At 43.8% G+C, this 17,192-nt stretch overlaps 1 protein-coding gene across 2 annotated transcripts in view; it reads right to left on the bottom strand.

Annotated features, from left to right (window-relative positions):
• Window positions 1-1,368: 1,368 nt before the first annotated feature.
• Window positions 1,369-17,192, bottom strand: part of LOC133267886 (urea transporter 2-like) — a 344,693-nt gene continuing 328,869 nt past the window's right edge. For both annotated transcript variants that reach the window (XM_061450581.1, XM_061450580.1), the window contains 8 exons: window positions 12,508-12,699; window positions 10,044-10,233; window positions 9,457-9,585; window positions 7,208-7,400; window positions 6,086-6,233; window positions 4,017-4,151; window positions 3,455-3,504; window positions 1,369-2,077 (listed from right to left, as the gene is read on the bottom strand). In XM_061450581.1, coding sequence (XP_061306565.1) covers window positions 1,808-2,077; window positions 3,455-3,504; window positions 4,017-4,151; window positions 6,086-6,233; window positions 7,208-7,400; window positions 9,457-9,585; window positions 10,044-10,233; window positions 12,508-12,673 — 1,281 coding nt within the window. In that variant the 5' untranslated portion in view covers window positions 12,674-12,699 and the 3' untranslated portion in view covers window positions 1,369-1,807. The remainder of the gene's footprint in view (window positions 2,078-3,454; window positions 3,505-4,016; window positions 4,152-6,085; window positions 6,234-7,207; window positions 7,401-9,456; window positions 9,586-10,043; window positions 10,234-12,507; window positions 12,700-17,192) is intronic.

The raw sequence follows: 17,192 nt of genomic DNA on the forward strand, positions 1-17,192 counted from the left end.
CCTTAGATTTTAAGTCTTCGAGTCCTTTGGATCTGTGATTTTAAAGTGATCATGTGAAATGACTTCAAAAAGAGGAAGGTTCTCTGTCAAGCTTGTTTTCCAGAGGTTTTGGGAAACGTTTCCAAGAAAAATCCTCTGCAGGGCAATTGGCCCTTCCCTGTTGTAAGGGCTTGGGGGAGGCATAAAGTGGCCTCATGTTATGCCTGTTAGGAGCCTCAAGCGAGTTAGGCCTCTCACACGTTATGCCTGTTAGGAACTAATGCCTGGAAAGAACATTGGCAAGAATGATAGAATAGTTAGGGTTGGAAAGGACCTTAAAATCATCTAGGTCCAACTCCCCTGCTATGGGCAGGGACACCTCACACTAAACCATGTCACCCAAGGCTCTGTCCAACCTGACCTTGAACACTGCCAGGGATGGAGCATTCACAGCTTCCTTGGGCAACCCATTGCAGTGCCTCACCACACTCACAGGAAAGAATTAACTCCTTATATCCAATCTAAACTTCCCCTATTTAAGTCTGAACCCATTATCCTTTGTCCTATCACTGCAGTCTCTAATGAAGAGTCCATCCCCAGCATCCCTATAGGCCCCCTTCAGATACTGGAAGGCTGCTATGAGGTGTCCACATAGCCTTCTCTTCTCCAGGCTGAACAGCCCCAACTTTCTCAACCTATCTTCATACAGGAGGTGCTTCAGTCCCCTGATCATCCTTGTGACCCTTCTCTGGATTTGCTCCAACAGTTCCACATCCTTTTTATGTTGAGGACACCAGACACAATACTCCAAGTGAGGTCTCACAAGAGAGGGGCAGGGTCACCTCCTTCGACTTCCTCAGTTTCCCATTACTAACTGATGATGCCTCAGTATGTTTCTCTGGGACAGGTGAGACACTGACGAACCATGTGATGATCCCAGTCTGCCACCCAAGAGACATCAAGGGGACCTTTCAACTTATTTGCTGCTCATTGTTTAATGCAAGGGAACTGCTTCCCTAGGAAGGGAAGAGAAAGAGCTGAGTAACTGCCACCAGCAGTAAATGCTAATCTCATTCTTTACACTGAGTTTTCCTATATCCCTCTGTATGCATGTAGGGATTTAGACCTGCTATCCTGTATTCAGCAGGAAAGAGAACTTCTATTTGTAAGGCAGAAATTTATACAAAGAAAAATGTTTGATCAGTGCAAGCTAGTCACTTTCCTAATCTGATTAAAACATATATATTTATACCTTCATTTTCTTGGCACTCAACAAGGAGCCAGGAGATGGCACCAAAAATAGTACTCATTCTGTAAGAATATTTATCTGTGTATGTTGTAGCTGTTAAGAGGGATTAAAAGGGTTAGACATTTATGGGACATGAGAAAGGAAGAGATCAGTCTGTTTATTCCACTTTCAAAGGTGCATGTTCTTAATTTGAAGGGTAGCTCTTGACATAGTTCTTACATTATTTATTATTATTAGATACCAAAGCTTTCTCAGCATATTTATTTTGTTAAATTACATATATGAAATTAAATACAGCCTCTTGTTGGTTTTAATGTTCTTCTACCTATCCTTCTAATTATTATTGATAAGAAGTGACTTTCAAGTTAACAGCATGTGGATTGATAAGGCAGCTATTATTATGTTACAAGAGTGCATTTGGGAAAGCTTAGCTCAGGGGTAAATTGTGTTTCCTCCAGGCTGTGGGATGCTGAATCCCCAGCCTGCAGACTGCAGCCAAAGATGCTGTTTGTGGCTGTGGTATGCCTGGCTAGCATTTGAAAAGCTACCACAAAACTATGCAGTTGTGTATATCTGAAATCAGTAAGAGTGGTGGATTTTGGGAGTACACAGGGGAGTCCCTCCTGTATTTATTTTTGAGTTGTTGGAGGGTTTCTGCTCCTTTCGTTTCTGCTCTTCTCTCTTGCTCTCTGAGGCTCTTCTCTTCATTCTCAGGTAGTAGATCCGGTTGGCTTCTGGGTAGGTGACTTTGCAGAGGGGGATTCTGTAGATGGCTGGGTTGTCTGAGCTTATCAGCAAAAAGAGGAGTGCGGAGAAGCAAAAAGGCCACGTGCAGAGAGGCAGCCCAACCTGAGGGGAAAGGACAGACATATAGGTGCATTTTGGTACCTCAGTTTGCCTGTTCCCTTTGCTTACTTCCATCTGCTGCTAAATTCTTGAATTTGGGAAGCAGAGAGAACCTGTGCTTTCCCTGGGGACAGTGTGACATAGGACATGTCCTCCTGAACCCTTCCATATATGATCCTCCATTTGGATCCAGAGGAGGATGCCCAGGTTGGGTGGCTCCATGGCAGGAGTACATGTGAGCTTGGTTCCTGTGGTCACTGGAGGTCTGGGAAGCTCCTCTGCTACCAAACATCAGCTCACCAGAGGTATTCAGTTTATCTGAAATGGATGGGACTACATAAAACATCCCACATTGGAAACTTCAGTCCTTTTGGGGATGCAGCTGTTGGTGCTAAATGGCACTTGGTACCAATATTGAAGCAGCTGAAGCAGGCTCCAGAGATTCACTGGCTGTAATGAAAGCCAAGACATCCAGCTTACTCGTAAACATCTATATTCTCTAATAAATCAGCCAAACCCTACCCTCCCTTGTCATGTAAAACGTCATGTACTGAGTACCATTCACACATATTCCCCATCACCAATGCCCATGTGTTACTGGCATTGCATCTAACCCTCAGTCCTGATTTGTGACCCCATCTCTTGACCTGACTTGGGGTCTGCCAAAAACAAGATCACAAGGAGAAAAAGTAGATGTCTTTTTTTAATGCTGCATCTAAAAAGCAAGTATGATGAACAAAGCAACCCATCTGAAGGGACCTACATGGTGCTGGGTGTATGCCAGATGAATACATTTAATATATGAAGCTTCTAGTTCTGACTTTTCCTTTAAGTTACTAAATCAGTTTTATTAAAATATGGTTTTGCTTTAATCTCTCAGATCTTAAGAAACAAATCTTGGCATATCTGCTTCACCTAATTCTTGATCTATCCAGGTCTGCTCAGTCCCCCCTCATTTTAGTTCTCATATCCAGATCAAACTTACACAATATCTATGGGTAGGATGGGAGAAAGACCTTGGAAGAAGCAAATAAAAATTTAGACCATTGAAATGTCTCCAAAAATACTGCTTGCAGCTAAGTACGGCATCTCAAACTATACACTGCTGCTGGAATTCACATAGACATGCACAATCCAACTGTGGATAATAGGCTCCAAGGGTCTTCAAAATCTTAATAAGAGCTTTAGAGTCTGAAATGCACCATTCAACTGACACAGAATTTGTACAAGACCTGACACTGTCTGTAGCATTCTCATGTCAATGCTGTCAAAACTGACATTGAGCATTCTGGGGCATTTCCTTAATATTATATCATAACAAGTCAGAAAACCATTAAAACAAACAAAGAAAAGAGCCCAAAACACCTCCCTCAAACTTACCACAGATAAGGCATTAGCAAGAGCTGCTCCAGAGTACGCACTAAATAATGCTGAGAAAAGAAACCCAGACAACTCAGGTGAGGAAAATACTGTTCATCTCTCTGAAGTAATGAGAAATAGTAATATGGTACAAATGCACAGTAAAATATCCTCCCAGATACCTGATGTGATGGTTAAAGTTAGAATTCATCAACTAGTTCATATGCCTCAGTGCTGCACCTGCCTCTATGGACTACATTTGATCCTATGTGCTCTGTAGAGATGGGCAGATGAAGAAGATGGTTTTGTTGAGAGCAGGTGATGATGGCATTTCTTTTATCTTTCTTTTTTGCCTTTCACATAACAGTGCTTCCACTCTTTCTAGAATTTCTGTATGCTATGAGGGCCTAAAAGCCCTTCTCTCTGCACTTTTAGCTTGCACACCCAAGCTGATGCCATCACAGAAATAGCTCTTGCATAGTACCTAGTATTGCAGCAGTGATAGTTGACTTTAAACTTCCATTACTCATAGTCTGTCTGGCTGCATAAATTTATGTCTTATCTTTATGTACAAGATACATACCACAGGCAAGTGACAGCAAATGAGTCTGCCAGGTCAGGGCATAGAACATGCCCCCAATTGCAATGCAGGCGAGTGCACAGTTGTAATTGTGTAAGCCAAGGTAGATGCTGTCAAATGGTGATGCAATGCTCAGAGCTGCAAGACAAAAGGCAAGGCTGTGAGGTCAGGTATGAGAGATATCTGCAGGAGGACCCGTCACTTGCTGGGAATCTGTCATCTCTTCTCTGTGACATCTAAACAAATATAACTACTCACACTCATATAACATGCACATGCAGAAAAAGCATGGAATCAAATGAAGATTGTTATTTTAGAGCTCTGATACTCACAGACTTATATAATCATGGAATGGTTTGGGTTGAAGGGACCTTAAAGCTCATCCACTTCCAGCCGCCTGCCATGGGCAGGGACACCTTTCACTACAGCAGGTTGCTCCAAGTCCTGTCCAGCCTGGCCTTGAACACTGGCAGGGATGTGGCAGCCACAGCTTCTCAGGGCAACCTGTGCCAACACCTCAGCACCATCACAGGGAAGAGCTTCTGCCTGAGAACTCATCTCAATCTCCCCTCTGGCAGGTTAAAGCCATTCCCCTTTTCCTGTCCCTACAGGCCCTTGTCCAAAGCCCCTCTCCAGGTTTCTTGTAGCTGCTTTAGGCACCGGAGCTGCTCTAAGGTCTCCCCTTAAGGAGCATTCTCTTCTCCCTGCTGAACCAGCCCAGCTCTCTCAGCCTGTCTCCAGAGCAGAGGTACTCCAGCTCTCACAGCATTGTAATGTCCCTTGGGTTGGAATTTGGCCTAGTCTCAAAGGTTTCTTTCAGGCAAAACTTTCTGCATATGCACTGAGTGTGTTGTATTTAGTTCCCCCAGGTGGAGAATCCAGCCAGAGTGCAAAAGGACCTTCCCACTTGGCTGTCCTTCTTCAGAAATCTGTGCTTTCTGTACTGTTTAAACCTCAAACCTGACCTTGAATATCAGAGGCACAGCTGAGTGTCTTTCTTTTGTGGGGATGAGCAGAGTTTTCAATCTCTTCCCAGTGATCTTTGCTAGAGGTGGCATTGTCACTACATCAGTGCTGTGGAAATCCTCCACTGGGATGGGAGCTGAGGGTCTGCTCCAAATCTGACCTCACAGGTACTTCTGCAGGATTTTTCATAGGCTTCAAGAATTGCAGAGAGCACAATATGTAGTGCACATGATACCTTTATGTTACTCTGAAGATTAGTATGTTTCCTGCTATATGGCTCTCATTTGTCTCCTGTTCTATCACTATGCTTATCCCCAGACACTTTCCGCAACCTTTCTCTTCTAGATGAAATGTCAGACCTTTACAAAACTTCCCAAATGATCTTAACTATACAAATTGTGGAGAGTTTTGTTTAAAAACACAAACATAAGGCAGCTCCCATTTTGTACAATGTGCTTCAGAGCACAGAGAACTTACAGTTGGATGACTGTGACTTTTCCAAGGTTGTTGTCTCCGACTACACTTATTCCATTATATTTTTTTCTTACAATTAGTCACATAAGTGTCATTAATCTTGCCTAATTTCATCTCTCTTTAGATTGTTTCCCTGGTTAGTGGGAGACAGGCCATTTTCAGTGGCATTCATTTAGCTATTTTTACAAACCTGCAGCAAGATGGAATGAACTACATTGTAGAAAAGTGGCTTTCTTTTAATAGACTGATCAGCTCTGAGGCAGACATCTGCTTTAAAACATTTGTGACGGCAAGAGATCAGTTCTCAAACTACTTCTCTAGGTTTCTTTATCAACATCTCCATGGGATTCACAACATCTGATGGCAGGAGGGTTAAGCAAGGTGGAATTAACCAGCCACCTGCCTGAGTTACAAATCTAAAAGCAAATTCAAAGATTAAAGAAAATCTGTTCTTGCCTTCATCATGTGGTGTGACCTCAGTAAGACCTTCTGTATTTAAAGACGGTTTCAAAAATGAGACTGCTGTCCCAAGTGCATCCAAGCCCATGCAACTGTAAAGTCTGGAAAAAGTCATATAATGGCTTGGGTGAAGATACCTTGGGTACAAAAATTACTCTGGTAAATTTTCTTACCTGCAAACATCCCCACTGTTGATCCGATTGCAGCATGTAAACAAATAAGTGGGGAGGAGATGAGTAAAGCAACAAGGAAAATGCCTCCAGTCCAGGGGTTGTCACAACCATACACTTGACCGATGCCAACTGGGATGGATTGTAAGAGCTGCAGCAGTCAGTAGAAAAGGGCATGTTATTGTATCTATCTCTGTGCAGGACACAGCAGTTATTTTGATCAAGCTATTGACTGAAAAGTAAATGAAGGAAGGGAAGGGACAGGGAGAAGAGGGGAAGGGAGGGGGGGATGGGAGAGTAAGGGAGAGGAGAGAAGGCAAGGTAAGGCAAGGGACAGGAAGGGATGGTAAAGGAAGGGACTGGATGGGAAGGGACAGGAAGGTAAGGCAAGGCAAGGCAAGGTAAGGTCCCTGGCTCTGAAATGGGCTGCTGAGTGATTGTGGGCACTCATGCCCTTCAAACCAGAGTTAGTTCACTTATCAGTCCAAGATGGACTTATATTTCCTTTGGGATGGTAACATGGTAGATGTGGTGATAGTGGGTTTTGGCTGACTTTAATGAGGGACAAAAACAGTAACCTTCCCAGGAAGTAATGCTATGGTGGACCTAGTTGACATGAGTTTATTATATATAATAAGAAGCATTATCAGTTACCCTTATGCTGCTTTGGAAAGGTGATCCTCCAGAACTAGAACTAGACCTGAGGGGTCTGGGTATAAAAGAATCCTGTCCCTTTGAGATCCTGATTTTCCTTCTGTCTTTTCATATTGCCACTGACTGCCTCGCTGATGTTGTTTTAACCACATCTGGACAGTGGGAGTGAACATCCAGATGTGCTTCAGTAATGACAGCTTTTGAGGCTTGTTTTGGGACAGTCCAGCTTTAGGTGGAGTGAGAGGCTCAGGATCTCTGTTCCTTGGCTTCCAGCATAGTTTCTGCTGGATCAGCCAGGACAATCCCTGGGGCTTTTATGGGACAGTCCTCTATGCACTAAACTGGGTAATGTATTTCTGTGAATTATTAGTGGCTGCACATAGCCATTCTGACCCATGTGAAATTGTTATCCAGAGCTGAATGCCACCACCTTTTGATGAAATACTATAACCGTGTTGGAGTGAAGCTTACCAATGGCACATTGATTGCAGACCAGGTGATGTTGGGCACTGATGCTACAGGCTTGATGAGGGTTGTAGGGAAGAAGGGGTTGTAGTGTCCTGTGGCTGCCAAGTACAAAGTCACCGCAATATTGAAGGGCAGAGTGAAAACAGGAAGGTCCCATTTACTGAAGATGGATCCCAAAGCACTGGACAGGATTGGACTGACAACAGGAGAAGATACAGAAGTATAACTTGCTCACTAACATAGCGCTGAAACAGCCTACCTCTTTAGCCATAAGTCCTGGTAAATGCAAACCAAAGCCATTTCTTTTAGAAACATCGTATTAGTATGCATCAAGCAATTAGCCATAGAATGCTGTACATCTTTTTGCAACAACTATCACATCTATTCATGGACGGTACAAACTCTACGCCCTCCCCTCAGGACCTGTGGTTAGTGTGCAGCTCAAGATGTCAGTGAAGAAATGCATCCAGTACAGTATTTTGGAAGTTTGGCTTCCTATTCAGTAAAAAAATCTAACAAGAAACAGAATAGAAAATTTTGGGAATGCCTTGATTGATGCTTATGTCAGTGAGACTGATGTTACTGTGTGCTGCCCAGGCACCACTTAAAATCATATAGTATTTTCTGAAAACTGCTTAGTTCTTAAGAAACGTGACACAGTATTTTCCAGCATGTACAGTGTTCGGGGTCACCCTCAAAACATTTAGATACTGAGTGCTAAAAACCATGAAAACTTTGAGATACCATGACTCTTCCAAATGTTCTTGGCTGTAGAGCCTGGAATTTAAACTTGACCAGATCTGCATTTCAAGTGGAAATAAGTCAGTCCAAATGGCCTTATTTCTGCTAGAAGTACATGTCCTGCATTAATGACTCTGTGGGAGCATATTGGCAAGATAACAACTGTTTTTTAAGGAGCCTGAAAAGCTTGTGAAAGCAAGTGAATGGCCAGGTCCTGTCCTTGATGGAAATGGCCTGTGTTTTGCAGCTTCCAGCTAAGATTTTCTGATGCAGATGAGCTGAATAGCTCTTATGGTCAAACTCCAAGTAGCAGCAAACATCACCCAGTTTATAAAAATCCAATTTAAAGATATGAATTATTTAAGACACTGCATTTGAGTCCTAGAAGGACATTCATGTCCATTAAGCTGGTTCTAATAAAAAAACCCACCCAAACTATTTGGCATTTCAAAAGCAACATTTTGTGTCCTATTGTGTAGATACTATCAGTAGAGGAAATGCCTTGCTCTTCCTGTATAATCTCGGATGAAACCTATTCTTTTGTGAAAATTTGAGCAGTTTACAGATTTCCTTGTTCTTACATGTAGGAAAAGAAAAAAAACAAACAACTTAGCACTTCAGTGTAAACAGTGCATCCTAATTTTTGTGCTGAAATACAAAGCTTCTGCCAGTTATAAATCTTCTCGGAATAAAAAGAAACAGTTAAGGAATTGCTGATTTGTAAAGCTGAAATCCAAAGCATATATTGAAAAAATCACTGAAATGTCCAATTTTAAATTCTTTCAGCTTGGGTCTTGTGAACTTAAAGAATGAAGGAAAGTTTGAACAAGAAGCCTGAAGGAATTCTGGCAGGCAAGACAAACTAAACATTTTTGCAACACATCCTGGGTCTTGAGAGGTTGTTATAAAATGACCTTTGCTGGGAGTGACTTAACAGACATAAAATATGAACAAAATTTGATCTTAGAGAAGTGAAATGCAATAATGACTTGCATCTTATTGCTGACCATGATTAAAATACAGCTCTTGAAATAATCTTAGTTAAGGCTGTTAAATAGATTCTGCAGTGCTGTTAGGGTCCATATTTAAAAATGGTAAATTAAATCCTGAAAGGACTTTTTCTGGCATTATGAGTTACTTGGAGGAACGAATTTTTGCTCATGTCTGATTGCATATCTAAGAGGGGGAATATTGTATTCAGCCCAAGGGAGAGCACTGGATTGGTTCAGCTTCTGGATGAGGAAGAACTGTTGTGATGTTGGACACTATGACATCCACCCACAAATTGTGGTGATCAGAGCTATTTGCGGACCTGCTCTGTCTGTGTGCTTTAATCACTGCTGACTGTGCACTCAACCTCCTGCCAACACAATTTGTATCAGTGAATGCCTCTTTCTAATGCCACCATGACTGGAGATGCTGATGTAGGGGACTTCCGATGTGTTTAAGCTGTACATAGCAAGACTCCTCATTCCCTGAGAATTGTCCTTAGGAGGAGAAGTGGCACTTACCAGGCCATTGATATAACTGTCACAGGAGGAAGAAGCCACCAGTAGTAATCTCCTTTGTCAGAGAAGACAGCCATGAGCAGTCCCACCAAGATCCCATTGTAGCCATGCAGTCCAGCTGCAATGGCTGATCTGTGATGAAAAGAAATGTTTGCAAGGTCACAAGCTGTGCAGTCATGTGTGGCCCATCACAGGGACCCACTGAAAAGCAGTTTGTAAGTATCCTGCTCCCAGTGAAAGGGCTGTTGGGGAGGGACAAAAAAGCAGTAAGGTTAGTGCCATATTGCAGTGCCCTGCTGTGTGGAGGGGAAGAGCTTGGAAACTGTTCAGTGATGATGGTCTAGGGGGTTCCATGTGATACATGGTTGTGACAGTAGTTATCAGAAAGAGATAACTCTCACAAAGGCAGCCAGTTATGGGGACAGGCCAGCTCTTCCTACACCACAGCTCTGTCCTTACATAACTGCTTCTATAAGAAAGCCAGTCTGCTGTCTCTAGTGTACTCAAGTGTGGGATTATGACACATCAGTGGGTTTCTGATACCATAATGATCAATTTTTATCAAGTACCTTACATGAGGTACCACCTACCTGTCCTGACTGAGGACCAGTGCAGTCAGAGTCGACACAGTTGTTCCAGTACAGCCTGTGAGCATCCACCAAGGTCTCTGGATGAAAAGCCCCACTAAAATGATCAGCCCACTGAGAGGGTTGTTGACAAACATCACCTGAGAGGTCCCTCGCAAGATCCAGTCCACCAGCTGAACCATCAGGGGCTTATCTGGAGGTCAAATAAAGACACTGATGACAAAGCACTATTTCACCAAAGCACATCTCTACCGTCACTTTGTGGCCACAGAACAGAGGTGACGTACCAACAGGACTGTAAGAATGGTCTCTGATTTATTTCTGTCTGAGCATATTTTGCACCTAGCACTTAAAAATTTAATAAGGAAGGACTGGGCACTGCTATAAAGTTTATGGAGGGTTGATAAAAGAGTGGCTTATTTGCGGTGGTGAAAGAGTAGTCTTACTTGCATGGTAGATCACTAAATATACTGCTATAAGTTTAATGAGGAGATAGGCACTTTTTGGTGTATAATTCAAGCGCAGAGAGGGACTTAGGCACAGACTGAAACTAGTTTGTACATAGATAGGGAAATATTGAAAGGAAACAATTTGGTGTTTCAGAGAAAGTCAGCAACCCAGAACATAGAGGTATACTGTATATAGGAGATCAGGTCAAACCATCAGACGTGTCTAAAATGTAACCAAAGAACCTAAATTAAGGGATTAGTTGTTATAGCTTGGACTGTAATCAGGGTAAAGAGATGTTTCAAAATGGAAAAAAGCTATTGATCTTTAGACAATACTATTGAACACAGTCAGAGCAAATGGGCACCAAGCTTGGGTACCTCATGTGAGTGCAGGGGGAGGAAGGATACGTATGGGCTGAGGGCAGTCTGTCTGAAGGCATTTATGTACAGTGTTCCTAATGACATTTGTGGGCAGAGAAGGGTCTTGTAGCACTGGAATAACTGTTGCTGCTGGCTCTTGTAGTGCAAATTGAGTTGAGGTCTTTTTCTGGCCTGCCCCTGGGAAAGGTGTAACCATTTTTGTGCTGCTTTGCGTTATAGAGCATGCACAAGAAAGAGGAGCTGCTTGCATGTACAAAATGTTAATGCAATGTGTATATATGCAGCTTACATCTTAAATATTTTAAATTAATTCTAGTAATTTAGATTGTTAATTAGACACAGCATAAAGTGCCAGACTACTTTTTGAATCTGGGCGATGATTATTCCTAAAGTCTTCCCTCTCCCCCTCTCCTTTCTATTCTATTTCCTTGTCTTGTATTTACAGTCAAGGCTTAAGTTTTGCTTTATGATGAGGGTGGCTTAAATTGAGGATCTCTGAAGGGCAGGGTATCATTCAGCATCTCTTCAGCATCCCTGGAAGAGCCTTCCCAAGAGGCTGGAGAGCAAGTTGAGGGATAGCTTCACAAGCATCCCTCAGGCTGTGTGCTGTTGGAAAGCCAACTGGGGAGGAATGAGTTCCTTAGATAAAAATGATCAGGATTGTGTAAAATAATTTTCACTAATATTTTTTGTTTAGCTATGAAATATATCAGCAATGTGGCTGGTTTTAGAAACAAGTATTTATTGTAAACATTCAAACAGAACCAGAGGGCCTGAGGTTTTCAGGTCATTGAGTAGGAAAAGCTTTTCTACAAAGCGTGGACCACTGGAGAAAAGAAAAGCAGTTGGAGATGCTTCCATGTGGCTGGGGATCACACTGCCAGCCTGATGAGCTCCTGAAGAGTCTTGAGGCATCTTAGCCCACCTCCTCCAGCAACGACAGCCACTGCACAGCTTGTCTGTATGTGGCTGTCTCTTATTTCTCTCCCATTGCTGGAGTTGTACCGCTAACAAATCCAGCCTTGACAGAGGACCCACAGACTGACATAGTCTCTCAAAGCCCCGCATTCCTAATAATCCTGGGTAACGCGGACCATCTGCTCATGTGTTGTTCCTGTCTGGCCAGTAAACCTTTGGGATCAGTACTTGCTTTGTATTTTAATAGCATTGTAACACCCACAGTGCTTATTGCTCCCCCAAGGCTGATAATACAAGAGCCTTTACACACACAATCCACAGGCACATCCCCATCTTCAGCCCACACTTGGTACAAGGACACAGCTGCTGATCCAAAGCACTTACAAACAAGACTATATCCCCAGTCCTGATGTGTGATTCCAGGCACTGCTATAAGGAATGTGATACTAATGACAGAGAACCGATAAAATGTAAAAGACATCTTTTGCCTATGCTGAATTATGCATGCAGACATGGTAATGGCTTAGAGGATGCAGTGAGATTCTCTTCCCATTAAATGATTTGGGTTAAAAGGCCAAAAGTTTGCAGTGAGGTCAGACCATGCTGACTCTGCTTTGCCTCAGGGGGATGAAGCAGCCCCTCATCTGGTGCTCCAGCAACTAGCTGTTACCAGCCAGATCTTCCTAGCCAGAGAACCCCAGTCACATCCCTGTACTTACTTTTCATCCACTCTCCACACTCCTTCATTTCTCCTGTGAGATACCCAAAAACTTGGTAGAGCCAATTTCCGCTTCTCCCCAGCAGGTCCTTGGTGTTTGACTTCTGCTCCGTGTAACGCTGTTTCTCACCGGGATGTTCTGCTACAACAATCTCACCAAGTTCCATCTCTGTTGGGTGGTGTTAAGAGGTAACTGTAAATCACAAAGCTCACGTGTTAGAAAAACCTTTTGGCAACTCTCTGCTGTACTTTAGAGCCCCACAGTGATATAGTTTTCAAAGTTATTTAAAGGTTTTTTTCATGGAGAAGGAACCTGTCTGAACTACTGTTGAGGGTGGTGTGTGCTGCTGCCCAGGACAGTGTTGTGTCTTCTTGTGGATGAGGACCAAGCAATAACCCATTGTTGCCATGGAGCTGTGACACAGAGCTTCAGGGTTAAGAAGAATGTGGCATAGGTGCCCTGCAGCCCCCATTCTCACTCCAGCTCCTGATGCAGGCTGTGACAAGCTGCTAATTGGATGGGAGATATAGCATTTACCGAGTGGTACCTACAGACTGACCAGTGCTGCTTAGCCAAGGATAACTGGTGTTGGCAGCTACTGAGGGGAGATCCTGCTGATGTTTGGCTAGCAGAGAGCTGGAGGGAAGCAATGTAGATTGCCGGTACAGTAGCAGACAGCAGGAGACAAGAAAATACTAGAGGAGAGGCTGAAGCTGTATCCCTTTGACATTTTGAGCTGGTGCCTTCATATAGCACAGCAAATCTTTGGCTTTTCCATGCTCATCATTCCACATCTGCTTTTCATAGACAGTCTCAGCAAACTCACATAAGATCAGCATTCACATGTGACTTTAGACAAAGATAAGCACCTTGGCTTAGTGCTGTGTTCTTTAGTTAGTAGGTGAATATCCAGCAGAAGTATGGGTTTATTAACCTCCCAATTGCAATTGCAGGGCCCTGTCCGTTAAGATACAAACCCTTAAGAGAAAACACACTACACTGCATGCTGGTGAGCTACACTGTGGGTACACCTGCAACAATGTCACCCTGCTCTCTGAGGGAGTCTGGCATCAGCAGCTCTGCTGCTTTGCTCCAAGGATTTTGGGGAAGTGTGACTGCGTTTCTGGGTGTTGCCCAAAAGCAGAGTGTGTTGTGAAGGGCTTGTCTGGCGTTTCGTGGAATACGGGCACCACCTTATGGTGGAATATGGTGGGAGCTTGCTTTTTGGCAGCTCAAAGAGGCTGCTTCTCGGTGTTAGAGCCTGTAACAGCAGCAGGACAGGGTGGGAAGGGATGCCTGGCTGGTGGGAAGGCTGTTTTGCAGAAAGGAACACTGACAGGAGGATGGTAAAAATACACGTGGCTGTGAAAGCCCTAATAACAAGGTCCTTGAGCAGCAAAGGATATTTTCCTTTCACCCCAGGCAGCACAACGCTGAGTGCAGCCCTGCAAATACATTGCACAGCGCTTGCCTAGTGCTTGGGCTCTCTCTGCTGGCAGCTTGCCCCTACCGCAGCAAGAGTCTTTGAGATGACCTTGGCGTAGCAGCGTCAGCCTGCAGCTGGGCACACTGAAGAGTGATGTTGTTAAGTAGAACTGTAAAACCTAAACCCAAGCTTGCTTAATCCTAAGAGGAAGGAGGGTTATAGAAGGTATTGCATGGTCTAAAGCAGACAATGTGATTGTGCAAGGACTAGGCACCCCCAAAACCTTGCTCGTGAGTGTGTCATGGGGCTTAGAAAGGAGGCTTCCAGGTTGCTGCACTGAGTGCAGGAACAAGCAAGGAACAAAAAAAGAAGGGTGTGTGTGTGTGAGTTGTGCCTCTTCTTTTGCTATCTGTCATCTGTTTCTGGCTAGAAGCTAAGTCCAACCCCTGGTGTGAGTTCAAGGCAGCTTTAGTGACTCTAGTTCCTTATGGCTGGTTTAGGTACACTGAACAGAAGTCCCTTTTTTCCTCCCATGTGTCCTCTAGGATGGGGAAATTCTCAGTGGTCAGGTAGTGGGATTTTTCTCTGAAGTAAGAAGAGGCCAGCTTCTGCTGGAAAACCAGGTATTTGAGTATGGATCTACCCCATAAGCTGTGTAAGATGTATTGTTACTCTGGGCTTCCTGGTAGTCAGTGTAGCTCTGGCCACCTTCAGATGGAAGTCTTAGCTCAGAACTACCCTCTGAAAGTTCCTGTTCTTCCCATTGACCGCTCAACATTGTGTTCCAAAAATCCAGTATTTTCTAGGAGGGACACATCAACAGCACAAGCAAAGAAGAGATTCCAGAGCACGCCAGCCTAGCACCTGGCTGACACAGAGGTTGCGTTGCCTCCAGAGCTTATTTAGTGAGGGGGGTTAGTATCAGAGATAGCTGCTTAATGATGCACATTTTGTTTGTTTGCTCCTGTCCCTTCCAGAAGACTTCTCCAAAGAGTTTCAAGGGACTGTATTGATAGGACAACCAGTGATGGGCTCAAACTGAAACAGGGGAAGTTCAGGTTAGATATAAGGAAGAAGTTCTTCCCTGTGAGGGTGGTGAGGCGCTGGCACAGATTGCTCAGAGAAACTGTGGCTGCCCCATCCCTGGCAGTGTTCAAGGCCAGGTTGGACAGAGACTTGGGTGACATGGTCTAGTGTGAGGTGTCCCTGCCCATGGCAAGGGGGTTGTAACTGGATGATCTTAAGGTCCTTTCTAGCTGTAACTATTCTATGGTTCTATGAGCAGGCCTCAGATAGCTGTGCTGAATCCACATGAAGTAGACAGGAGCATCTCTTAGGATCCTCACATCCCAGGGACACATCAGTAAAGTTAGTGGCCCCTTTGTTGTGCACAGTGGCTACCACCAGAATACAGCTGCTACCAGCAGGGAGAATAAATACAGAATGGCTGGTTTTATGTCTTCACAGTGCTTGAAAAGATCACTCTCATTTCAAGCCTCACCATGAGAAATTACTGTTGGCTTTTACAAAGAAGAAACATCACTGCAGAGCTTCTAAAGCCTGCTTTTAAAAGGCTGCGCTGCTCAATTCCTTCTGAAATAGAAATGTGGGACCTGTATATCTGTAAAATTCTTGTCCTTGCTCACAGAATTTAACCCTTAGGCTTTAAGTGCAAAGTACTCATGTAAGAACACTTTGCAGTCAATACAGAGAGAGGCTAGTATCATCAATGAGTGATTCACGTCACTTTTCTTACATATCAACTTGAAATGTGAAATAAAGGATGTTTCTCTCTTTCCACAGGCTGCAAAGGGAGCCTTGTGAAGAGCAATTTTCAGGCAAAAGAAACTCCAGCCTGAGAGATTCTGCTAAGTTTAACCTTGAAGTTTATGGGATCGGGATCTGGAGTCCCAGGCTGGTGCTTTTAAATCACTGAGCCATCTGCAACAGGCCTGTAATCTACATCAAGAAGGGCATTAAAGCTCTGAGGCTAAGAAAAAGATTACAGTCTCTTCTTATGATTCCTGTTTGCTTTCTCCCGCTGGATTGGAGGAGAACTATATCTCTGCTTGAAGGGAGTACACTCATCCCCCTCAGATGGGAAAGCAACATGGGACATGACTGGAGAATGGCTGAAGAATTACCAAATTTTTTGGGAAATACCTAGTGCAAAAAAGAGATATGAGGATGCCGAAATCAGCTACACTGCCACAGTGGTGAATCTTGGGGCTTTACAAAAGAGAGGCCTGAGGGGCTTCAACAACTAAAGAAGATCCTGATGGGCACAGTGATCGCTGCAGGGGCATTACCCTGGAAAAACACCATTTCTTTGCAGAGAGCATCTATCAGTTGACAGGCTTGTGCTCAGTGGTAGAGGCTCCATGAATAATAGACAAATCATTTGAACAGTTATCTAATTAGGGCTAATGAGAGCCTGAATCACTTACAGCACACCTAGGGCTGATGGGGAATTCCTTGAGAAAAGGGTCTTTTGTCAGCAAACACTGATTCATCAGTGTTGTAATGAGCTGTCCTCCTCATTAAGAACATTTATCAGTCTGCATGGTAATGCCTGGTGGTTAGGGCTTATCTCTAGACCTACCTGTGCCTGCTCACTCCCAAGCAGACAGAGCTGTTATTGCACGCTTTTGAGGTGCTGGGTACTGATAGAACAATGCTGTGTATTTTTAAGCCCCCAGGAGTAAGCACCGGGTTTCTCTTTGACTTGTGCTGCTAGAGAAAATGTTCACAGCTTAACACCCCATGCAGCCTGCAGGGGTGGCCTCGTGAAAAAGAATAACCCATAAGTGGGATGTGAACAGTGGGATGGTGTATGGGCAGGGTGATGGGAGGCAGCTCTTCTACAGGGCTGTTGTTTGTGTCTTTAGCCTAGGATAAGGCTAAGCTCTGAAGCTAAGCCTGGTCAATCAGTTATTCCTTCCTGTATGAAAGCATAGAAGTGATCAGAAAAGGGTTGCCTTCTAGGGACGTGGCCTCACAAGGACTTTGAGAAGAAACAGTTTGTAAAAGCACATTGTTCTCATAAGAATCCATGAAGAAATAGAAAAGAAATACAGTGTACAGCTAGAGGGCAAAACTTTGGGATGGTGACAGAATGCTTGGCTGAGTCGTAGTGACTTTACCAAGCAAAGCTCTACCAGGAATCAACCTGTGGCATTGAAACCAACTAAAGAAAGCAGGGCATTTCAGAACAGCCACTGAGGTTAAATGCAGCATAATTGCAGAAAATAGGTATGAA

Source organism: Pezoporus flaviventris, unplaced genomic scaffold (assembly GCF_033815535.1).
Source record: "Pezoporus flaviventris isolate CSIRO_AGI_PZ_B2104156 unplaced genomic scaffold, CSIRO_AGI_Pfla_v1 ptg000010l, whole genome shotgun sequence".
In the NCBI taxonomy this organism is placed as follows: domain Eukaryota; kingdom Metazoa; phylum Chordata; class Aves; order Psittaciformes; family Psittacidae; genus Pezoporus; species Pezoporus flaviventris.